The sequence below is a fragment of the Ascaphus truei genome, chromosome 5 (genome assembly GCF_040206685.1).
Source record: "Ascaphus truei isolate aAscTru1 chromosome 5, aAscTru1.hap1, whole genome shotgun sequence".
NCBI classification, from domain to species: domain Eukaryota; kingdom Metazoa; phylum Chordata; class Amphibia; order Anura; family Ascaphidae; genus Ascaphus; species Ascaphus truei.
In genome coordinates, this window is record NC_134487.1 from 216,640,543 (window position 1) to 216,667,652 (window position 27,110).

The 27,110-nt window shown below is 39.3% G+C and overlaps 1 protein-coding gene across 2 annotated transcripts in view; it reads right to left on the reverse strand.

The window, feature by feature from the left end:
• KCNIP1 (potassium voltage-gated channel interacting protein 1) overlaps positions 1–27,110 on the reverse strand; it is a 1,268,243-nt gene that overhangs the window by 160,026 nt on the left and 1,081,107 nt on the right. The window contains exon 1 of one of the 2 annotated variants that reach the window (XM_075601667.1): positions 12,543–12,888. The exons of the other annotated variant lie outside the window; for it this stretch is intronic. Coding sequence (XP_075457782.1) covers positions 12,543–12,720 — 178 coding nt within the window. The 5' untranslated portion in view covers positions 12,721–12,888. Of the gene's footprint in view, positions 1–12,542; positions 12,889–27,110 lie in introns of those variants that run through there. 2 annotated transcript variants of the gene reach the window in all.

The window sequence follows — 27,110 nt, forward strand, 5'->3', positions numbered from 1 at the left end:
TCTCAGCAGCGCCTCCAACTGTAACGCTTGTTCGTGTCTGGTCTGACCCACCCAATCTCACATTGGCCCCTGTGGTCTATCCAGCCCCCATTACATGTTCGTGTCTGGTGGTGCACCTGTAGGCAACAGGACTCCTGAGTCTGCCGCATGATGGTATTTGGGGATGTCAATACAGACAGGCAGCTGAGGTAGTGTGTGCGAGTCCTACTTACATCACGTGCAGCGTCTCCACCTCATCAGGATCTATGCGTACGCAGGTAGATGGTCCTGATGAGGAACTCCTTCTTGGTGGTGAGGGCCCCTGGAGAGTAATAGCAGACTCACACCATGGGGTTCTCGTTGAACAAGCCATTTTTATTGTGCATGGTGATAAGGGCCAGCTGCCCCTCACAATCATTGCCTCAGCCGCACATTGCTCCGTGATCCCCTTTAAAAGGTACGCCCTCCCAATGGAGTGGGATTCCCTCTCCCCGCAGGGAGATCACCCCTGTGCCAGGTCCCTGGACACAGTTGGCCTTCTCTGGCTGGATATCGTATGGTGCCACTAGTTACTGCACTAGTGGGCACCTTTGAACTTGCTGCTTCACCTTCACCTTGTAACATCAACCCGCAGCAACCACACACTAACTTTAGGCAGTGCAGTGCCTTATATACCTCAGGAAGCAGGCACATCTCTGATATCACTAACTAGGGACTCAGAGCATGTAGCCACTCCCATCCATACATAGGGCACCTCACCAGGGTGTGAGGGCAAACCTCCATAATTACTGCTGGCAATCCTGTAACTTACCAGGTTTTGCTGCCAGCAGGAGAGATGACTGTAGACATTGTTATGCATGGCTACATGCATAAACTAGCAAACTATGTAGCTGATTTATCATGTGTTATTAGCCAGCAATGCAGCTATATAATTCATTATGACATTTGTTAAGGTTACTTGTCAATAAAACATCATCTGCTAAATGGTTATAGTAGTAATGAGGAATGACAGAAGGTCATTATATAAGGCATACCTGTATACTGTATGTAACACCTTTTGCCCCCCCCCCCCCCTATCGCAGATGGGGACCATGTGGGGAAATACACTTGTGTTACGGGGTGTGGTGCGTTACATGATAGGCTCACAGAAGGCCTAAACCTCCACCACTTGGAGCCTGGGGTTACCTGATCATTCGTTGAACACAGCGCCTCCACCTGTAAGGGCTCCCACCTGAGTGGGATGGTCCTGTTAAAGGAACCACAATAATAAGACACGCACACAGTGTATACTAATAACTGTTTACTATTGCTAATACTAATAATAACTTCGGTACCTGTACCACACAGAATAATGCTTATAGCCATACACATAGAAGTGCACAGGGTGCATACATCACCATAAATATTCCCTCCTCCAAAGTACTTGGGTGCTGGGCACCAATCCCCTAATGTCCCTTTATGTACACACCCACCCACGTGTGTGGAGATAGCGCTATCCCTTGAAGTGTTAGTGCACTACTAAAGGTACCTGCCCGGGGCTCCAGCCATGGGTGCCGCTATACAAATGGGTTTGGATCCGCCTGATCCGACGTGATGTCCTCCTACGAGTGGGGTGACTTCCAGCGTGGATAATATCACCGCGGCTCCGCACCGTCTGTACCTTGGTGGGGATCCGTCTGCAGCCGGCAGGCCGCAGTCACTGCTTGCGTGGCCTCCGTGAAGATAGTCTATATATATATATATATTAGTCTCTGGTAAGATAGTCTTTATATATAGAGGGGTCTGAGTCCAGACCCAGAAATCCGGCTGCGCGCCACAGAGTGTATCTTTTCTTACCCAAATAGCTAAAGGGGCAGATCTCCTTCTCTAAGGCCTGTCCCTGAAGCAACCAACAAACTGGGGCAAGGGTAACCGTTATCTGGGGCCTTTGGGGGTTATCTGGCCTAGTGCAAGGGGCTACTGCTCCCCTGCACCCTCACTCACCAGCTCCCAGCTCCAACTGACTCTCTTTAAAAACTGTCTAAACTGTCATCTCTCACAGCTTCACTGGTTGCCTAGCAACATGTAACTGCAGCCTCTCTTAACTGTCCCTATTCAAAACTGCCAGCACAGGCTCCCTTGCACTGAAAAGGCCTTAATTGCAAATGCAGCTGTCCTATTGACTAAGCCGCAGCATGTGACAATCCCCTGAGGGATACCGGGGCTATACGTATAACAACTTTTACAACATTTAGTACATATAGCACTTTTCTCCTAATGGGACTAAATGCGCTTCACAATTACAGTATAGTGTGCAGTACTCAGCACATAGGAATTTTGCAGACACAGTCACTGCCCAGCTGAGCTTACAATCTATGACTTTGGTGCCTGAGGAACAGGGAGATAAGGCGACTTGCCCAAGGTCACAAGGAGCTAACACTGGGATTCAAACCAGGCTCCCCTGATTCGAACTCAGTGTCATTGTTTACAGAGTGTCTTCTCTCACTGAGCAGATCCTTCTCCCTATATAAGTTGTTATATACAGTACTGTAGTACAGCTGTAGCAAAGCTTAATGTTTTCAGCGAGGGGCTGATCCGGAAGCATGGACCACTTACAGCATGACCATGACAGGCACTGTCTCCACAGCTGCTGTTTTTTGCTTTTAAAGCGGTGGCTCCAGAAACAATAAGGCCTCAGATATAGTAGGCGCGCACTCGCGTTCGACAGAGCACGTGGCTTTGAGCGTGCCTGCACGAGAAGCGATCCGTGGCCTGTAGGATTCCTATGACTTGTGCGATGGGGAGGCATGGCGGAGGCAGATATATGATGTCACGTGAGCAGTTCATCCTCATTGGCTGAACCGCGCACGTGACCTGGCTGTCGTGCGACTAAATAAAAAAATTGGCTCGTGTTTTTAATTTGAAGATAACCTGCTTTCATTAGGTTAGAGCAGAGATAAACAAGTTAGTCTCTCATTCTGCAACATTATCTCACTCTTCTATCATGTGGCATATCAGCTGCCTGCTGTGTACTGTAACCAAGCCGAGGTAGAAATATAATTTATCCCTAACATACAATACGCATCAATGTGTCTCTCAAAGTAAAGTATTTTTGGCTTGTTTTATAGTTGCCGCGTTCGAGCATGCGCACGCGCATGTGCGAATACTCGTGCACGTGAAACACACTTTTTGTGTGAATGGTCTGTGTTGTGAGCGACAGCTGGGCGTGGCTATGATGCAAACGGGTAGGCGTGGCCATGACATCACACCCTGCTTCACACACAGCCACAACAACCTCATTTCCTGCATCCAAAATGTCTGAAGATGTTAATGAATTGCTCCTATTTCTTTATTTTGGACAATATATACATGCAAACTGCTGACAAATTCTTGCTTCCCTCCAGAACACAAAGAAAACCCTACAAAACCTGACACCTAAACCCACATGCCCCTTTAAGGCGGACATTTACATCTCATACCTATGCACCCCTTATACACTTTCCAGTAAAAAAAAAAACCCAGGCAGCTACAACATCTTACAATTCTCCCAATCTCTCATGTCCACTTCACAACTTCTCTGTTCCCATGTAGTGATTTGAACCTCTCAGAACTTCCTCGTCCCCCCCAAAATCCAATGTGACCAAAGCAATTCTCCACATCTCACAGCCAATGAAATTGCAGCCTCACTCTGATTGGGTAATAGAGTGTGACGTGCAACGGCAGCAGTGCGAAAACACACTTTTCAAGTCTTTCCCCCGATCTGCCGGCTCAATGCTCACTGCTGTGCGCGCACGCGTTGGAAGTATAGATGGTAAGGTTTAAACAGTCTATTATAATTTACATGTACGCGCATGGTAGCACACATGCGCACACTATATTACACACCTCAAATAGCAAAATAATTAAATAAATACAAAGACTAGTTTTGTGTAGCTGCACTTATTCATTTTTCAAACGTAATTATGCTTGTGGTATGAATCTGACGCAGGCAAATATTAATTATAAATGTGGGTTTCTAATGAAAAATGTAAATTTCTACTAACAGCTTTTAAAAAAACATGTTTCCAATTTTGATGCTGTAAATTGAAAAGTATTTAGTATTTCGTCCAAAATTATTACTGAACTAAATCATTCACTGTAGTAATTCAACTCAAGTCTAGATTTATTTTTTATAATTCATGCCCAGTAAAACCTTAACCTTAACAAAATGTGTCATATACCGTATCAGAGGCGTATCAGGGGCGTAGCTATAGCTCGGGGGCCTGTGCTCTTGGGGGGGGGGGCGCTCTCCCCCCCTGTCAAACCATCTGTCTCTCTTCAGATAGAGATAGGCTTGGGCAGGTAGGAGGAAAGTGGAGGATTTCGGCCGCAGAGTGTGGAGCTGATCACAGAACAGCTGTTAGAAGAGGGAGGAGGAGTAGGGCTGTCTTCCTGCTTGACCACTTTGGAGCAGCAGGTGGCACTGCAAAGCACTCCATAGTTGCTCCTCTCTGCATCTCCCGGTTCCATGTGTCTGTTGATGTGTGTGTGTCTGTGTGTGCATGTGTGTTTCATGCATTATGTGCATGTATATGTTGTATATTTAGTGTTTTTTTATATGTGTAATATAAATGTGTATTTGTATATCGTATGTGTGTGTTACACTAATGTTGCACTTTTAGTATGTGTGTATATGATGTAGTGTTTGTGTATAAATATGGGAGGGAGGAGAGGGAGGAGAAGGAGGATAGAGAAGATGGGGGGGGAGAGGATTGGGAGGTGGAGGAGGGGGAGAAATGAGGAGGAGGAGGAGGAGGAGGGGAGGGGGAGAGGAGATAAGGAGGAGGGGGAGAGATGATGAGGGTTATAGATGATGATAATGATGATGAGGAGGGGGAAAGATGATGATGAGGGATGATGACGAGGCTCTATCTTTTTCTCCTGTGCCCTCTGTCAATTGTCCCCCTCTCCGTGTGCCACACTCCCCCCCCCCCCCGACTGTGGTTCCGGCATTCTGGGCGTCATGATGTCAGGTTGCCATAGCAACGTGACGTCACATTGCCATGGCGATGTGTCTCCTGAAGCCATCTGAACCAAGGAAAGTGAAGTTTACATAGTCCTTCGCCACTTCCCTGGCATTTAATTTAAGTGCCTTCGGAAAGGGCGCGGGGCCTCTGTAAACCATGTGCCCCCAGCAGATAATCTTGCGCACACCCCTGAGATAGAGGATCAGGGAGAGGATGGGAGGGAGAGAGAAAAAATTATAGTCAGTATTAATATTAATGGGGCCCTGAAATTTTTTTTGCCCGGGGACCCGTGAATGTCTAGCTACACCACTGAACCGTATGAAGGCTTCCTAAATGTGAACGATAATTTGTTGTTTGAAATAATGTTGACACATTGTGTCATGTTGAAAACCTAATTGATATAATTTAAATTAAAACATAATGTTATGTATTTTTTAGTTATGTACTGTATATACAATAAATGACATGCTCTTCACTTCCCATTGCTATTCCTTTTTCGAGGGAGAGTTTCTGATAGAATATTTTCGACGGTGCTGAGTATCTACAGTATATGACGATATCTCCCATGACCATCACTGCTCCAAATTCCATCTGGAAGAAGAAACAGATGTAGCAAGACTTATGGTCCCTGGCACCACAGACAAACAAGAAAAAGTCTGTGGCGCCGGACAGTGTCTGCCGGGATAGAGCTGCGGTGGTTGCATGCTTCTGATTGGGACCTAGGCAGCTGTGCAATTGGTGCTATACCGGGACCATGCTATGCAGAAAACAGTAAGATTTGCAACATCTATATAGGCACTGGTTTCAGTGAAAAAGTTATTTTAGACCATTTATTATATATAATTGTCGATCTTTACTTATATATAATAAATCGTCTAAAACTCCTTTTTCATTGAAACGAGTATATATCTTCTTTCTGATTCATTTTTAATTTAAAACTAATACATATAAATGATTAGTGTTATGATTTACAATGGCTAAAAGGAAAGGGCAGTGGGAACAGCGCTAATGCAAAAAATAACAATTAGTGACAATTAAGTGACTAGCATAATATAAGTACACACTTAGATCATAAAGTGGGGGCTGCCAGGAAAAAAGGTCCACACAGACCAATACAGACAGTAAAAACACATAAACCGGCGCCTCCAAAAGGAAGTAAAAATATAGCCTGAACGAATAAAGTCCAATGCGGCTGGGATGAGATCCAAGGCAGTATCTTCAATGAAGTCTCATAGAACGACAAACAAACAAATAAGACAACAACACAGAAGAAAAAAAGAGAAAAAGATCATAGTGCAACTAAAACAAGAAAATCACTGATAAGGTATACAGGAAATGGTTGCAATTTTAATGCGATGAATAAAAATATATAAAAACAACAAACACTGGATTGTTGGGCAAAAGACACTTATAAAGCATTGGCATCCGGTAGGGATAAAATTGAAACCCTACTTACAGCACAGCTGACAAAAGTAAGCCCGTAGCACAATATCACTATCCGACACCAAAGCCTGGTAGATGGATGTCGCAGCTCTGCCTCTGGAGCTCCACAATACCGGAAACTGCCGGAAACCGCCGCTGGCCACACACTCACGATCAGCAGGTGTGCAGGGGATGAGGCAGGCAACAGCCTGAACCCAATGCTGCCGAGGGACGCACCGAGGCAATGCACGCAGACCGCGAGGTCTCGCGATAACTCGGTGATGTCACCGCTAGGCACAGAAGCAGGGGAAGTACCGGGCAAGTACCGGGGAGCTCAGACTAGGTGTAGAAGGACAACGGGCTAATGGGGGAGAACGCCAAAGTCTCTGCCAATAAAGTCCACCCTACGCGTTTCGTGACATCAGTCACTTCGTCAGGGGCGTAGGGTGAACTTTATTGGCAGAGATTTTGGCGTTCTCCCCCGTTAGCCCGTTGTCCTTCTACACCTAGTCTGAGCTCTCTGAGCTCCCCGGTACTTGCCCGGTACTTCCCCTGCTTCTGTGCCTAGCGGTGACGTCACCGAGTTATCGCGAGACCTCGCGGTCTGCGTGCATTGCCTCGGTGCGTCCCTCGGCAGCATTGGGTTCAGGCTGTTGCCTGCCTCATCCCCTGCACACCTGCTGATCGTGAGTGTGTGGCCAGCGGCGGTTTCCGGCGGTTTCCGGTATCGTGGAGCTCCAGAGGCAGAGCTGCGACATCCATCTACCAGGCTTTGGTGTCGGATAGTGACATTGTGCTACGGGCTTACTTTTGTAAGCTGTGCTGTAAGTAGGGTTTCAATTTTATCCCTACCGGATGCCAATGCTTTATAAGTGTCTTTTGCCCAACAATACAGTGTTTGTTGTTTTTATATATTTTTATTCATCCCATTAAAATTGCAACCATTTCTTGTATACCTTATCAGTGATTTTCTTGTTTTAGTTGCACTATGATCTTTTTCTCTTTTTTTCTTCTGTGTTTTTGTCTTATTTGTTTGTTTGTCGTTACATGATTTACAATGGCCATACTGTAAACATAATATATAACATATACATGCTGCCAAACAGATATGGTTGATATACAGCAAGTTACTTCTGCGCTAACAATATAAACAGATTTTGTTAAGGTTTATGCCAAGTTCAACTTGGGGTATGATATTGATACACTTTGTAATTTTTTGAGGAACCCAGAAATAGTATTTTTTGGTGCATATGACTAACACGCCTAGTGCAGTCCATTCCCGAGCACCAACAAAAATGTTAAACTGACGCTGATGATGCTGATTTAGACATTTCAGGTTATACAAAGTCACACACAAGCACAATTTAAAATGGGATTTCCGTGTGCTAATGTTGCACCAAAAAAAAACAAAACATTTGCAACGCTTGGCACATACTGTACAGTTGGTCCCCTAATGTGCAAGTTAGGACATTCTATCATAACATATAAAAGGTCTAATGACGTTAAGAATAACTAAAAACATTAAGTACTATCTGTAGAGGGCTTTACATCAAGGATTAAAGTGATGAATTTGAAGGGAATTTATTTATTCCTTTGATATATGGTACAGATAATTTGCCCAAAAACTGCATCACTTTTTCCTTGATATGTGTGCTATTGTCAGTAGTTAATTACAGAGAAACTATTTTACAGCAGAAATGTATTTGAAAATGTAAAGCTGTTTATTGTTCAATTTAAAAAGAAACTAGCAAAAGTACAATAATCCTGCTATCATTTGAGTGTAAAAAAAATGATACAATTAGATGGGTTTATATTTATCCAATTTCTTACCTACTGTACAGAAAAGGCTCCTACTGGATGTGTAAGGGTAAACAAATTAAGACAAAAGCTTGCCTCAATGTATTATAAAATGTGCTGATGTGAATTTACATGTTTGACCATTGGCCAGATTTACTAGAATGTGCAAAATCTAATGTTTTTCAGTAGTCATGTTTTCAAAAAGCATATATTCACTGTGTATGTTCAATTTAGAAATGTTTTGATGCAACATGTGCAGAAAAGACAATGCACTGGGAAAGAAGGAACAAAATCAGAAAACCTAAATTAAAAGATTAATATGTTTTAAAGTATAGAACAATCTGGCATTGGCTTTTCCTGCCATTACTGAGAATTCATTTTATATGTTTATCACTAATTGAGAATAGACGAATGCTCTAATAGACTAATTTATACTGTTCCATGTTACATTGATTTTCAGTAGCATCATCAGATTTTATGGATGTGTATGCACATTAAGAGGACAATGTCTACTGATATTAATAACATTAAAGATGTCTGAATCTCAAACATATGAGGAAAGATGCTGCTTCTCTCCCAATGTAATATTAACTATATGTGATGAAAAGCGTCACAACTATAGAGACATTTTTGTTGCCAGTCTGACACTTGTTCCTTGAAACAAATGATTGGTACAAAAAGGTTGAATGGTACTGCCAGATGATTTTGTTTAAAGTAGCGTGTCCCCCGCCCCCCAAAGTCACAGAATACTGTAACTTGGTAGTGATCTAGTTCTTACTTTTCTTCAATATTTTCAATATTTACCTGTTTGTTATTACACTGGCATTGGCAGTTGCCAGGGCACCTTTTATTGTCTTAATAAGTGTGAATGGCAGTGGCCATTTCTACTCAGGTAGGCACATTTCAGAACCTGATATCTCTGGAAGTTAACAACACAATTTTAAAAGGACAGGATTAATGAAACTACAGAAAAAATGACTTTGCAATGGTGAAAAAGAAAGGAGACATTTCTTTTTTATGGTGAGTAAAGTGGATTGCTGCTGTAGATTTGGCTAAATTACAAAAAGACAAAAAGTCACCAATTAATAGAGATGGGTGAACTGGTCGAGGGAGAGATATACAAGTGCAAATTATATATTTAAAGGAGTCCCATCCGACACTTCCTAAAAATGAAAGGAGCAGGGCCCCCCAAAAGATTCTGAGCGCGCAACTTTTACTTAACCCCCCAATACATATAAAAATACCCCCCCACCCCCTCCAATACCTATAAAAATATACCCTAACCCCCCCAATACATATAAAAAAATACACCCCCCATAATGCTGACGGTGGAAGCACATGGGACACAGTGAGGGAGAGGCCTGCAGGCATTTGATGGAGAGCCGGGGCCCAGCTGCTACTGGCAGCCGGGCCTGGACAGAGGTCGGGCCCAACTTGGAGCGCCGGCCTTGCCCCCCGCAGCCTACGGACCTGGCCTGAGCATCCCCAAGGTAAGTCTTTTTGGAGGGAGTGGGGGGATTTTAATATGTATTGGGGGGGGGAGTGGAGGGATTGTAATATGCATTGAGGTGGAGTGGGGGGATTTTAATATGAATTGGGGAGGGGTAGTTTAATATGTATTGGGGGGAGCGGAGGCCTTTTTAATATGTATTGGGGGGAGCGGAGGACTTTTAAATATATATTGGGGGAGCGGAACTCTTTAATATGTATTGGGGGAGAGTTAAGGTTTTTGTAATATGTATTGGGGAGGGAGCGGGGGTCTTTTTAATATGGATTGGGGGGGTCTTTTTAATATGTACTTTGTCGGGGGGATTGAGTGAGTGGGGTAATTGACAGAAGGTGGGGGCGAGTGAGAGGGGGTGATTGAGGAAGAGGGATTGAGACGGAGGAGAGAGAAATACATGGGAAGAGGGGGGAAATAAAGGAGGGCTCTTGAGGTGTGAAATGGGCAGGGCACATTTGCGTGAAATAGGGGGGTCACCATACCAGCGACATGGGAGGGGGGCCCGGAAGAAACTTTAGTCCTGGCCCCTGAGAAATCTGTCAGCAGGTCTGGACACTACAGTTCATATGCTGTCAAATAAGTAGCCCAAAGGGGGTTTTACTCTTGCAAGGCTGCAAAATGTTATTCAAATTATCATTTAATCAATTTCTCAGTTGTATTTGTGCCTATATTTTCTTTGTTTTTATGCCAAATTGTTTTGGGCAAAGTAAACAGCATTATGGATACCATACTACCCAGGTTTCTCCTTTTTAATCTTTAATTATGAGTGTTAAAGTACTGTATACATATATAGTTTTTAGAATTTTAAATTATAATATGAGAAAAAAAAGGGAAGTGAGGGGGAACCAGTAAGCAAATTGATCAAATAAGGCAGAAAACCATGTAGTTATGTAATCTCAACTCAGGATACTGTACCAATTAAATTTAATAAAATCCATTTAGACCAAATCATATAGGTATCAGGTATCAGATACAAATTATGTAACTGAGTAACAACATGCAAAGACCCATGGAGGAAAGTTCAAATAATAACAAATATTATATACAGTAGAAAAGCTCTAAGTAACAAACTTCAATGCCAACAAATATTATATACAGTAGAAAAGCTCCAAAGTAACAAACTTCAATGCCAAGTCACCCATATTTTTTTTCGGTAGTCGGTACCTTTAAAATTAACATAATATATTTATTCTGCACTTGGGACATTGATGGGATTGATGTTTTTTCCCCAAGTTGTAGCCACTGAGAATCTACTACATTAAAAGTCAATAGCATATTTTTAAAAGGATTTTTAACTTTTTTGAATAAGGAGAGCAATCCAAAAATCAAGCATCATATCCATGTAAGTCGGTCATATAATAAATTAAATAAATTAAATACATTCTTCAGAATGGGAGATCGAAGACAGGACAGCCTAATAAGGAACAAGATACCTTAGTGCCCCAAATCTTTCCAACAAATAATGACCAAACCTTTTTTAAACCAGACAAAACCATTTTTAAGCTCATAATGACAAAACCATTTATAAGCCAGAGAAAAGATGTAACCCTTGTAAAACTGCTGTTTGATATACACATTTTGAAAAATAGAAATTATCGTTCATTTCTTTATGTATACAGTTTGGCCCTTTTTTGAGGCCACAATTAGTTATACCGAACTTATATATGTGATTAATTAAGATCTTGCGGTGGAAAAAAAGATACATGAATGAGAGGCTGGATATGAATGAGAGGCTGATTTAATCAGAAGCAAACTCCTGCCTTCTGGATAGCAATATAAATGTAAATGTTCAGATTACTGTATATTCCAAGTTCCAACATTGAATTTGTTAATTCTTTGGTTTCTCAAAATAAATAGCTCATACTGTAGCTACACACATTACAGATAGTACATATTTTAGAGATCCTATTTGTTTATGACATTACATAACACATTGATTTAGTATGTTAGTGAATTTAGAGCAGTCAACAACTATAAATTAATATGACCAGAATTCCATAATTAATTGTATTACTTGGAGGCAACATACTGGTTTCATTTAGAGCATGCTCTTGCTAATTATATTACACTTCTTTCAATTACAAAATTATTAGATACTTTAACAGAGCATGAATATTTCAGTTTAGATTAACACTGTCTACAGCTACTTTGCTGCAGGAAAAAAAAGTCCATGTGGATTGAAAAATATCTCTGCATTTTTCTCACACCCTCTTACACACACACACACACCCTCTTACACACACACACACACACACACACACACACACACACACACACACACACACACACACACACACACACTCTCTCTCTCTCTCTCTCTCTCTCTCTCACACTCTCTCACTCTCTCTCTCTCTCTCTCTCTCTCTCTCTCTCTCTCTCTCATACAGAATGTTTAGGCATCAAGGAGCAGACTAGAGTAAATAAATAAAATGTGATCCACATATTCAATGCTTTGGTCGTATTTTTGTTTAAATAGAATTAAATTAATTTCATCAAGTGAACAATTTCCAACTTTTAAATGATTAAACTGAATTCATGAAAATTATTTTTCAACAAGTACACTTAACTAAAAATTACTCCTTTTTTTTTTACTTTAACAGGAATACAAACATATCCGAGAAAAAACTATTTTACCGTCTTGCATTATATCCTATAAAATATGACTTACCTTTTTAAACAACGTGTATGTAAAATAAGAAATTGAGTATGTGTAAGAATCATCCAAAATACCAAGTAATGGAAATTCATATGAACCTTAATTAGACAAATAACACCATTAAATTAATTTGAAATAATCACATGCTCATAAAATACTGTAGGATACAATAAAAGCTTCAAAGCTTAAGATCTCTTACCATCTGACAAATCTATAAGCCCAAGGAAGTGCAAAAGTTTCAGAGAGGAACATACAACCACCACAATCCCCAAAGTCTGCAGACCCTCTGACTCTCCTTCACTCCACATCCTTAAAGGCACGTAACCCACTGACGTTTCACAGAAACAACTGGCAGATATGGAAAGCTGTGAAATCATCAGTTAGAAGCCTTTCGTCCTGGTGCTGTGTAAGTGTATCCCTCATTTTCTCTCTGACTTTCTCTCTCTTGCCTTGTTAAACTGCCTTGAATGTTCATCTATTTCTTCATCTACTATATTCTCTATTTCCTTGTTTCCCTACCCACTTCGTGCTCTCTTCCAAAAAACGCAATCCATTTGTAAAAGTCTTATAAAAAAATAAGTAAATCTCATTTAGATTTACTGATTTCTGAGGGCAATACCCGCAGTCCCATGTGTCTTTTCAATCTCTAACAACTGTTAAAATAGTGCAGCTACAGTACCATCAGCATTTTCTCACGTGCTTGTCCATTCGTAGCCCACAGTGGTTTCTACTAACCATATATTTGGTGATGCAGTCAGCACTGATCATATTTGCTGCATGTTTGCTATACTGTACAAAAGGTAAAAAACAACAATTCTTCGAAGTTTGAGATACATACTGTATCTTGGACATGCTACAGTTTAAGCCATTGTTAAAAACATTATACAGTAGCTTTCCAACACTCTTTGCATTTTAACCTCTCTGATTCTGGAAGGACAGGCATCGCATTGCAATGCAAAACTTGCATTGCGTTACGCTTCGCATTGTAGGTTGTTTGAGGCTGCTACATATCGTCTTCAAATTCATCCAAAGTGTTGTAAGGAGAACAATAATGTTGCTCTTGCCAACACGATGTTCGGTAAAGTACAACATGTGTGACCTATCCCAATTTTAACTGTACGTGATGCTTAATAAGTTATTTTTTTATTAATAACATTTAGAGACCTCATTGTTTACTAGGAAAATATTATGCGCTGCACCCTCTGTATGGTTAATTAATTACACATTTTCATAATTGTAATTTCATGGATTTTAGGCATCATGGGAATTATACCATTATAAATCATCCATAATTACCATGTGAGAATATTTCATAGTCTAATTGATCTGAATCATAAACATAAAGGCTGTAAGAGAATTATGACCATGAATTATATTGTTGACGCTGTGCCTTCATTCTTTTCCTTATTTATAGTTGTTATCTGTAATTACATTCATTGGGAATCCGCCGCTTGGAAAGATCCCTCAATATACATATCAATGTAAAGCTTCATAGAGAGAGAACGAGTGAAGGAAGACAAATACCATCTCTCTTTGGCAAATGTTTTGAGATTTAACCTGGCATTGTAGCAGGCGTATTATTGTTGGCTCAATATCTAAATAGAACACTGCTCTTTTGAACGAAAAAATGTACAATAGGCTTTATGCAGCATATTAAAATAATTAATAAATAGGAAATCGTTAAAGATGTGGAAAAGTTTAAGAATGCAAAGTTGGCTTTATTTTTTTTTTGCACCAGCAGCAGCATTAAAACAAAGTGTCGTCTTAAATATATGAGAGAGTGGCAGGGAGGAGTTAATAGAGCCGGCAGCCTAATGTTGTACAGTAAATAGACACTTTCATGTAACTATGGTGCTGTATGCACCTGCATTGTTTTCTGCTGGCCAAATTAATTTGGTACATTTTAAAGTGCATTCTTTTTTTTTCAGAAATAAAGCAGATTCAATTTATACTAAGATTGAATAATCGGTGGTGATGATGATGATGATGATGATGATGATGATGATGATGATGATAATAATAATAATAATAATAATAACAATAATTTACAAAATAAATAATAATAATATGTTGGAGAATAACAAGGCTCATAATTATTAATCAATGATACAGGTATTACTGTATATGTATACTGTATATACATATATAACAATGTAGAAAATATTACAAAACAATGTACAAAATATTGTGTATTAAAATATAACAATGTATAAATACATTTTTGAGATACACATTTAATTTGGTGAATAATAAAATTGTATAGGGGTACATGTATTGATGAATATACAGTAATACACACGTTCTCAAGGAGCTGTCAAGTTAAATCTAGATAATAATATTCAATTTTCAGTGATAGATATTGGAATACAGAAAAGAAAATGCAAACAGCGCACCTGGGATCAGTAATGGAAAAAATGTATACATTTAATATAAAAACAAAGAATCACTATGTCCTATATGGGTTCAGATAATCCATATTAAAGCACAATAATGCTAAAAAAGCAATGACATCAATAAGCTAAATGCTTAAAAGACCAAAAAAAGTAACTAAAAACATATATTAAGAGAATCTACATATACAAAAACCAATGCATGAAGTGATTTAAATATAAATGTGAATGCAAATATCAACAATTACCACAAAAGGATGCGTGTGCTTTCTGTGAGTTTGGAGCGATGCTGCTACTAAAAGGTGCTGATGTATGTCAGCACTTGTCCAACAGCTGATCGTATGCCAGCCCGCACTTCCTGGTTTTGCCACACCAGCCAATGGGAACACGCGCCAGATAGCATCACGGGATCTCTACGCTTTTCACAACACCGTGCTTCGTCAGGGGGTCACGGTGCTGAAAAACGCATAGATGTTGCGTGAGGCTGTCTGGTGCGCAGGATTTAATGCCTCAAGTACAATGTCTATAAACGAGATTGCACAGATCTGGTCTAATAAAATAAAAATGTATAGCATCCAGATAGTACCAAGAATTTTTGTCTACAAATAATAGTGCTTACTTGTAAAACCAGAGGTGGCATCCATTTTCTTCCAACACTAGTCACCTGGACTCAGTAACTCATAGCACTCAGTACATATTATTACTTTGTGCTTGAAGTGCTTTCAAGGTTACAAATACCATCAACAAAATAGATATCCCTTGGTGTGTTGTTAGTAGACAGTGTGCACTGCAACAATCCGCTTGTTTAGCTCACACTACTAGAGCTGTTGTTCTGAATAAAAGAGATAGTGTGGGCTCAACTTCTGATATTGTTGGGTCTGACTCCATGTCCCATTCCTTAGGTGCCTTTGACTTATCAACCCAGTAACACTGTGTGCTGTGGGAAGCCAGTGAAATCACTTCCTGTAGTTTGTATAGTTTTATTTATTGTAAAATAAATTATTTAAATTCAGTGTGTGTCTTAGACTGTGGCAGATGGTCAGTAATATTGTTGTCCCTGTTCTGATATACCGTAGCTATTTTTGTGCATATCCTTCATATACTGTAGTGCCGACGAGTATTCAAAAACAAATCTGGGGCAATCACCAACAAGACCCAAGTACATGCTGGGTACATGCTGGGTACATGCTGCAACATTTCAGTGACATTTCTGCAGACAGACTAATGGAATATCGAATTTACAGCGGGGATCCATGGCAGTCCTATTCAAACTGCTGTGTTAATCCGATGGGCCATTAGTCTCTGCAGAAATGTCACTGAAATGTTGCAGCATGTAGCTGGGTCTTGTTGGTGATAGCCCCAGATTTTCCAAGGTAAGTTTAAGGCAAGTTTTAGAATACTCGTCGGCGCACCTGTAGCACCAAAATTAGTGCTTATACATGTAATAGCTCACTCCCCTGGCTTCCTTTAAAAGCAGACCACTTCCACTTCCTGGTTGACAGTTTAATGTTCCTTGTGGAGCACACCTGAGATACCTATGAGACAAGCTAATAGCTATATTAGCTACAGTACATATGTGAGCAGTGAGCAGCTCAAAAGTAGGATGTGACAGTGATTCGACCTATCAGCTGTTTAGCTCACACTGCTAGAGCTGTAGCCTAGGAAAGCAGTGGTTGTGGGTTCTTGTTCTGTTGTGTCTGATACCATTTCAGTTATTAGGTTGGTGCCTTAGTATTATTATGAACTTTATATAGTTGGTATGAAAATCCATTTAGGAAGTGTGGGATGGGACTGATTTAAATATACTTTGCAGATCCCCCAGTCAGGTACCTCAGGTGTGCTTCTTTTTCAGCCCAGATATATCTCCCTAATTTATTTAGAGGGACGTTTGAGGGGATATATATACAACTTGTCACTGCTAATAAAATTATAAAATGCTCTCTCTCTTTCCACTTTCTCCCTGATGCAATCTGTTTGTGAACTGTCAAAAATTTGTCTGGACACAGATTCTTTGCCTCCTTAAGAATTTTTTTTTTAGCAATTTTGTATTTCTCTTTTGTAGAATGATCCACGGATCAAGGAACTCCCCGATCCAAGGTGGATCCAAATTTGCAAAAAAAAAAAAAAATGCCCATCTCTACTGCTACCTCTGCAGCTTGAAGTGTGTCCGGTAATGTTGCAGGGCTCCTGCTGCACCAATGGTTGCACCTCCTCTGGTGTTTTTTTTTGACTTAAGAAGAATCATTTCTATGTATTTTCTTGAATTCTCTCTCTACATCCTCTATTTTAAACACCCATGTCTTTTGTAGATATTTATCACTTAAAATATTCCTTTATTTTTTGGGTTATTAGTATTTATATAGAAGTCCATTATGCTCTATTAGAGTTTGAATAATAATAATAATTTGGTTCACTGATATGTATGCATTCCTATCTTAGATATAGTATACTGTTTTTTTCTTGTTTTATTAGTTATAATATATATTATAACATATTTAGATACCAAGTCATGGTTTTTAATTAGTTTTTGTTAATGATTTAAATAAAAAGGTTTTTAGAATGTATTATTTTTTTGTCCAATGATATTGCACATGAGTAAATAAATAGCCATAAGAAATAGCCAGTTGCTATCCCTTGATAAAGAGTTATATCCCCAAATGTGTTTGTGCTGTTGGGAACTGTTCTAGCAACAGCAGGTTGTAGCAGAATGCAGTCCCAAGTAGTCCCAGATCAGCTTCTCTAGAAGGGGGAGGTCGGAGCAGAGTGACGTCATCCGCCAGCACCAGGATGTGGTAAGGGAAATGTACAGGACATGATCAAATCGCTACAGATATGGTAAAGCCAGAGAGCTTTGGCAGAGGCATTTACTATTCATCTGTTGTTGGTGAATGCAATTTATTAACTGACTTATTGCTAATATCAAGAAAAGAGTGCTAAATTATAAAGAATTATTAAAAAAAAAAAAAAAAGCTGAGGAACTTTATTTACCCCAAGTCATGCCAACTTTCTTTTGGGCTAAAAATAATAATCTGTGTCTAACTAAATTGCCATTCTTGAGCTATTGTTTTGCATTACTAATATATATTTTCTATTATCTATGATTTACTAATACGGAATAAAGGGATTAAGACTCTGATGTCTTTTTTTTTTTTTAAACAATGACATGACAGGTGTTTATAGTTCTCATTGTCAATTAAACACTTTTAGAATTACAGCTTTAAGTTTCTAATAGCATACTGGTTTCCTGAACATATTTTAAAAACATAAATGCTAATGCACACAGTACCTGCAGGCTTCACGTTCGGTATGGTGGAACATGCTTTAATATTCTGCACAAACAATGCAATTGAATCCTATGGAAACTAATTTTCTGCATTGTATTGGGAATGATGTGTTATCTGGGGGAGCAATATTGAGCGCTACCTTTTTAAAAGTAGAGATACAAATTATCCCCCTTGAAACACAGAAAATAAACAGTATATCTTGGTCAGTTTCAACGGTTGAGATACAACTGCTCTTAAGAAATAGATTTTCTTTTCTAACATTTTTCTTTATTGTCATCAGCATTTTACAAAGTGGCAAACATTTGATACACTAATAGCTCTAAAAATGCGTTAAAGTGTGTACTTGATCTGTTTTGTGGAGACCCTTTGTTATTTTTCTTTGTCAATTAAGACAAATATAATCCCACTGGCAATTTTTACCATGTAATCCTATTTTAACCTTCAATCTATCAAAATAATCCAAAATTATATTTAGACGATGGAATAAAAAAAAAAGTTTTTTTCTTTTCTTTTTTTTACCTAAAGAGATTAATTGGTGGATATTGTGAGGTCATTTTATACACATTAAACAAATAAGTGTTACTTCAAAATCTGAAAAATTAAATATTTGTAAAAAATATTTAACACACTAGAAAACAATTTTGTGGTTAATCTACTGGTTAGTGATTCAAAATTAAGGACAACTAGAGGTGTGCAAACTTTTCACGTTTCTAAACAGTTGGCCAGTAAAAGATAACTCAATTCCATTGCCTGAAATATGTTTTTTTTTTTTTTGTGAGAGTCCTATTTCAGGAAATAGATTTGCTGGTGAAATTCACCAATTTCACAAGAAGTTAGACAAGTTCAAGGCAATTTTAATAGAACTTAGAAAGGTTGTAGCAACATTTTCTGAAATTTTGGGTCAAAAAAGTTCAAAGGTACAAAAGTTTAGAACTAAAATCTGCATCTTTGTTGGTGACACAAAATTATGTGAGGTTGCAAAATCAGTGCTGGATGTAATTAATCGACAGAAGGACTTGGATAGACTGGAAACATGGACAGGTAAATTGCAATTGGGGTTTAATACAGATACATTTAAGAATAAACTGGCCACATACAAATTAAATAGGAACAATTAGGTCGCTCCTTGATGGATAAGGATTGAGAAGTGCTTGTAGACAACAGGCTTAGCGATAGTGCTCAATATCAGGCAGTAGCTGTGAAGGCAAATAAAATATAATCTTGCATAAAACAGAGTATGGCTAGAATTGAAGAAAACATAATTCTGCCACTGTATAAATCCTAAGTAAGACTAAACTTTCAATATGTAGTACTGTTTTGGCCCTACTCTATAAAAACAGACATTATGAAACTATTGTACCATAAGTACAGAGAAGAGTCACAAAATAGAAAAAGGGATTGAATGTCTGATTTATGAAAGCTAAAATTAGATATGTTTACATTGGAAAAGAGGTGTCTAATAAGGGATATGATAACCTTATACAAATATATTCCAAGGTTCTTTCAAAAGTACTATTCATCCCAAGGACAGTACAAATGACATATGTACAATCTCTTAAAATGGGAGGAAATTAGATTTCCCCAACAACAAAGGAAAGGGTTATTTGCAGTAAACAGTATTAAAATGTGGAATTCAGTGACAAATTGAGTTATGGCAGATACAATAGATAGAAAAATACAAAAAATATACTTTTGTGGGCTAAACAATTAATATCAGAAAATGTTTAGAGGTGCATAATTTTATTAGTATGGCCACACTGTAAATTGTGTAAAGAACACAATAAAGAGTGACAGCAGCACTCAAAGAGTAAGACTCACGTCTTAAGATTTCTCCTTGTAAGGAATGCATCATCACTGCATGTCAGGTGCAAAAAAGTGCAATTTTTTTGTGGAACAACTACAACATGTCGGGCCCTTCTGGGCATTTCCTTAGGTAGGTGTGGCTAACAGACAATTGCAAAAGTGCTGTTAAAATATACTGGTGACCCTTGCCACCCATCCCGGAAGTGACATCATCCAACTTCCAGTTTTGTGTATGGGGTCCTGTATAGTCAATCCAATTGATATCTTTAGGTTAGACATCTTTTTCAAAACAAAGGCTATAGAGGGATATACCAAGTACAGATGCAGCCACCAGTATTAGAACTCTTGCCTGGGAAATTCTGCTGCACTCTCACAGTAAATGCCTCAGCATGCCTCAACATTTCTGTGAGATTCTTAATGGCCCATCGGATTACAAAGCATGGGTCCCTGCAGTCCCCCTACTGTGTTAATCCGATGGGCCATTAAGAATCTCACAGAAATGTTGAAGCAATGTTAAGGCATGTTGAGGCATTTACTGTGAGACTGCCCCAGAATCTCCCAGGTAAGTGTTCTAATACTGGTGGCTGCATCTGCAAGTAAACATAGGACGGATGTTGATCCAGGGAGAAGTTTGATTGTCATTTCTGGAGTCGGGAAGGAATTTATTTTTCCCTTATGAGACATCATTGGATAATGTTTTGATTGGGGTTGTGTGTTTGCTTTCCTCTGGATCAATGAACTGTAAATACAAATATAGGAAGATTATGTGTCGTCTATGTCTAAGATAGGTTGAACTCGATAAATATGTCTATATTTTTAACATTATCTATAATGTAACATTTTTTAAAGTATGAGTCAAACAGTGGCAAAATGGATCTCTGCAAGTTCACACATCTCTTGAAAAGTGCATTTGCCTATTCTCCAATGTTCTGGATAATATTTTAATCCCATTCACTTCAATAAAGCTGATCTCTTCTCCATTCCAAGGAATCAGCTCACAGCACACCGATTTGAGGCTGTGGTGTATTGAATTGATTATGGGTGCTGCCTTGAATGTTTTCGTTATACAATAAAACTATTAAAAATTAGAATCCAAGAAATTATAAACATCCACAAATCTTTTTTTTTTCTCTATACTTTTAAGTTTGAAACCATTTAAAAAAAATGAAATGTGATCCAAAAACTGTTTTCACCAAATTACAGCAACAATTTGTCAGTTTCACCACAATTTTACCTGAATTTCTCTATTTTTCAGCAAAATATAGCAGTATTTGGCAGTACAGTATATATAGAGCAACATGACATTTAACATTGACGTTTAACATTTGGCAATCTTTTTTGTTGAACATTGGCATTTTCGTGAACACCTTTGTCCCGTTCGTGAACTTTAGCAAAAATGTCCTACTTAAGTATTTTTCCCTATTTAAATATTTATGTAATAACGTGAAAAACTACAACTATCTGTGCATTTCCAGACCAACAAAGGGTTATACAAATAGTAAACAAATATAAACTAAAAATAAGTCAATCTGTCCTTGAAAATGCTTGTTGCAGAAGGAAGGATTCATCAAGAGGTTCATAAAAATCAAAGAGACCATGTGCAATTAAAGAGTAAAATCAATCTATTAAAACAGTATTTCCACATAATCCTCAATTACAGATATAGGGGCCTATGCAGTAAGCACCGATAAGCCACTTATCGGCAAAAAAGTCTACTGCTATTCAGTAAGCTCCGATGAGTCGGTTATAAGAGCTTTTCGGCAATTTTTTCGGCGATAAAAAAAATCTCCATACGCGCGACGATAAGCCACTATTGCCAACTTTTCAAAATTGTGGTATTCTTGTAGCCCCGATTAGCTTATCAATGCAAAGCGCTGCTCTAGAATTGAGATCTCCACTCAAAATCGTCTCGCCCGGAATAGATGGCAAGAGGGTAGTGAGAAGCTGCGAGATGGGGCTTAGAAAAGAAAATGCAGTTTTTACACATACAGTATGTTTAAAGCATGGAGTCTTTGGAGCTGATACATATTGCTTTGTAGTTGTGATGCCGTGGTCTTGAAAAGTATGAGTTGTAATAAATATAAGTATTGAACTTTATGACCTTATTGTGTCACCACTTAGGTTATGAAGGGGTTAATATATCACTTATTGATGTTCTTTTTATATAGGGGTTCATGAACATTTACAGGCTTGCTGGATATTTCTATCGGGACGCCTTAAAGGTGTAGTTCAAAGAATATCCTACATGTGTGTTTAAAATAATAAATCATTTATGTACAATGGCAAAATACTTCCACATGTCAAAAAAACATAACATACATTTTCCTTAAAAATGTATAATGTTTACAATGTAGACCGCTTTAGAAAAGTGACAGCCCCTTCCTCTTGTGATTGGCTCCGCCTCTTGATCCCCGGCCTCTCTCTAGCAATGGAGAAATTGTATCTATTAAGTGGCCAGTCCTATAATATTGATGGCAAACATTTACCACAATGTTGTGCAATAAATGAAGTAACAAACCCGACCAAGCGATCGATTGTACAACTGATCGATCGGACAACTGATCGATCTGCAATGTAGCTAATCATTTGTCATTGTGCAGATTGTACTGATGCACATATTTAATGCGACAAAATACATACAATTCGTGGTTTACTTCACTTTGAACTGCATCTTTAACATATAAAGAGAATTATTGTGACAGTGTTGACATATAGTCTCACTGGTTACATACATTTAAACATTTAACAATAATGGGTAACCTATTCACTACATGTTTTATTGTGTCATGGAGCAACATTTTTTGTGTTACTATCGTGTTTAGCCCTTTCAATCAAGACTTCAATATGTTTATAACGGTTTTCACATATGAATTTTGTTTATTTTGTGTGCGTGGGAATTTAAATGTCAAAATGCTTAAATGCTTGAGTAACAATTATACGTAACCGATGATTGCTACTCCAATTTCTGACTGTTGGGTACGTTAGAAATACAGACATTACAAACATCTGTTTTTCATTGACTAAACAAGGTATACGAATAGATACATCACAACTTCAATAATAATCAATTTATAACGATTACACCATGCTAATGAACACATATTCATTGTTTACAAATACACATGGAGGGTATTGTTTCTAATGATTTGTTCAAACAGCTTCAATTATTTAAAGTCACGTGACTTCATTACATACCTACTTAACCACATAAAATCTCACACTTACTTTGTGGGTGAGATGGCGGGTGGAGATATGGATATAGAGTTGAGACAGGAGAGACCGGAGACAGTTGAGACAGGAGAGAGGAGGAGAGCCCTGGCTTGGGAGGAAAGGGGACAGGGGGGGAGAGGGGATAGGGAGGTGAGGGGGGAGAGTTAAGCGAGGACAGGGGAGAGTGGAGAAGGAAAGGAGAGGGAGAGAGAGGGGAAGACAAGGGAGAGGGAATAGGAAAGAGGTGGTGCCCCGGCAACGGGTATATCGTGACAGAACACTTTTGGACATTCTTAGTAAGGAGGAAATTATTAGCCGATATTGTTTGAGCTCAGAAGCAATCTTCTCTCTTTATGAAGAGTTAAGAGAAGATTTTAATTACGTAACAGGCAGAGGTCATGCAAATTAAAATGACCTTGTTAAAATGCTTAGCTCATTCCATTTTCTTGCTTTTGCGTCTTTTCAGACAATTGTGGGCATAGTAGGCGGAGTCTCGCAGTCGTCATTCTCGCGGGCCCATAGCAAGTTTCTACTGTATGTGCACTGACTAGATGTGCAAGGAATTATATTGATTTTCCTAGAGAGCAGACAGAGTGGCTGGAACTCAGGAATGGCTTTTATAACATAGCCTGGCTACCATGCGAGATGGGTGCAATAGATTGCACACATGTTGCACTGAGCCCGCCGACTGTAGATGAGCACATGTTCTGTAACAGGAAACACTTTCACTCCATCAATGCGTAGGTTGTATGCGATGTCAACATGAAAATTCTGAATGTGGTAGCCAAATTCCCGGGTTCCAGCCACGATTCCTCTATTCTGACAAACTCATCAGTCTTCCATGCATTTGAAACGGGTTATTTTGGGTATGGTTGGCTGGTGAGTGAGTACATATAATATGATTAAGCGTTAATATCATGTTTGTTTCATGTGTATGTCTTTTAGACAGAATAGTCAGATTATTTGTACACAAATCCAGTTGGTTATATTCTGATCTATAGTAATTATTATTTTCACCTACTGTACATTTCACATATATAATGATACACACACACACACCTTTATAAACGATACAGCTGTTATGTCATCAAGAATATTCAGCATAGTTGTAGCGAACATGGATAACATTAAATGATAACCAACTACAAAAATGAATCAACGCTCTCTTAATACATCAAATAAGTAAACTCAGGTGAATTGGCATATGGGCATATGTAAGAAACGAAAGTTAACACTAGGTTAACACTAGAACCCAGATGACTGCACTCAGAGTGTAAGTGAATGAACTATCATAGTCAGAGCATACAATATCCCACTAAGGAGTTAAATAGCTCCCTTCAATAGACACATTAGAGTGAGTATAATTCTCATTGACACAAAAAATAAAAAAGTTTTATTTATAATTATTCATAGCGACGACGTTTAAAATATAACACAACAATATTAAAATCCCCAAATAAGGTGGCTCAGAATGGGTAACAACTGACTGAGTTGTCATTATCGATCAGAGATGATATACAGTATAGGATCCCACAAGTGGGTTCAGAATAGAGCCTACTAACACCTAAATAAGTGTACTCCTGTGGAACTATAAACCCTTGTAGTATGGGTATAATTCTCATGTAGGTTTAGCTCCTTGGAAACAAAATGTAATAATTGTAGCGATTATTAGAAAATTCCTGCACATCAGTCCAAGACATGAACATAGGAGACTGGAATAGGACCAGTGCATATATTAGTAATCGCACTTAGGCACAACAATTATTATCCCTAAAAAGTCTATAAATGAATAAATACGCACAACATACAGTAGACTCAGTCCAAATTCCGCTGGCTAAATAAACAACACAATTATAAATGGTCATGTGTAAATAGAACAATGCAGAGGGTATATGTATTAGTATTGCCACCCAATCTATGGCAGTATAAAGTTGTTACAGCCAAATTGTTGCTACCTGATGTATAAGTAACAAAATGTGTAATCGGTGGAGATGTAAAATCTCCTAACCCAGATGTTATATTGTAACAACACACTGTGTAAGGAATAATGAAGTCCTATGTCATTACTAGCATGCCATGTGTTGTATAGCCAAATCACATAACAATGTATCCAGATCCCGCAATTTCTAAACCAGCATGTGGACAACACTTAACAGATATAAGGCACAGATAATACACCACATGATATATGTATTGAGCAAAACAATGCTGGGTGCTAGACTGATTAGTAAATGATGCCGTTATACAACCGTGTCCGTGTGTTGTTTGGTAGTGGGATACTTCCGAGAGCAAAACGGAGCACTGTGAATGAATCATATTCAATTTCAATCACAATCACAACTACATGTATTCTTGTTGACCACAAAGGACATGCAACTAAATTAAGATGATATGCTGAAGAACACAAGCATGCATAGTTACAGTTATTGTTATAACACTATAAGTATATAAACTGGATTATTTTTTCAACAGTGGCGTGGCTACAGTCCGGTCTTCTCTGTGGTCCGTGGTCATTAGGGGGGGGGGCACTGTGTCGCATTGGTATATCCAACATTGCCGAACGCGTAGGGGTCAGCATCTTGCCCTGAGAAATACTACTGATTGCAGTGTGCTTCTGACTGCGCTCATGCTTGTGCGATCGACTATCGTGCAAATGTTTGTTTCTGCTCGATCGGGGGTGCCGTGGCCGAGCAGTGACTGGTGCTGATTGGCTGATTAGGTCATGTGACCCTTCAACGCGCAAAAACTAACATGTTAGAAGTATTGTAAAGCGCATAGCGCACGTGAGCATACGGTCACAGGCACGGGCATCGTGAGTGTGGCAGGAGAAATTATTATTCATTGTGCTGACTACGCTAAGCGCCAAGCGCGCTCACCGGCACAATGGACTCATAATGCAAATGCGCAAATGTAAATCTCTGATTGCGCATGCGTTACAGCACATGCCATAATGTAGGACTCCATTTACTTGCATTTAATGATATGTCCGTACTTGTCACTTATTTGTTAGATGCTTGTTCATAAATAATATTAAACACATACAAAATGTTTACAGCAATGGTGCCTGATATTTTCGATCATCTTAAGCAACATCTTGGATGTAACAGAGAGGTGCCAGAGTGCGAAAACAGGGAGTATCCAAAAATCCAAGCAAATGTGTATATACATAACGCCTGCACAACTCGTAAAGTGAGAAGGGCCGAACTGCTCCAAGGAAAAAAAAAATTGGGCCGCACGGGTAAAATCATCATCATCATCATCATCATCATCATCATCATCATCATCATCATCATCATCATCATCATCATCATCATCATCATCATCATCATCATCATCATATTTCCCCCAGCATCCCTCATCATCATCTTCATATCTCCCCCAGCACCCTTCATCATCATCCTCATATCTCCCCCAGAACCCCTCACTTTCAACCTTTGCGATACTCCCCATCTATCTCTCATACCCCCATCTCTCCCCCTCACCACACACATAATACTCCCCCTCCACATCAAACACACAATACCCCCCTGCACAGCACACACATCACACCCCCCATGCACCTCACATCCTTCTCCCCCCTTGCACCTCACATCGCTCTCCCCCCTTGCACCTCACATCGCTCTCCCCCCTTGCACCTCACATCACTCTCCCCCCTTGCACCTCACATCACTCTCCCCCCTTGCACCTCAAATCACCCCCCTTGCACCTCAAATCACCCCCCTTGCACCTCAAATCACCCACCCTTTTACCTCAAATCACCCCCCATGCACCTCAAATCACCCCCCATACACCTCAAATCACCCCCCATGCACCTCCAATAACCCCTCCCCTGCACCTCAAATCACCCCCTTGTACCTCAAATCACCCCCCCTTGTACCTCAAATCACTCTCCCCATGCCCCTCAAATCACCCCCCATGCACCTCCAATGACCCCCCTGCAACTCAAAACACCCCCCTTGCACCTCAAATCACCCCCCCTGTACCTCAAATCAACCCCCATGCACCTCAAATCACCCCCTTGCACCTCCAATGACCCCCCCTGCACCTCAAATCACCCCCTTGCACCTCAAATCACCCCCC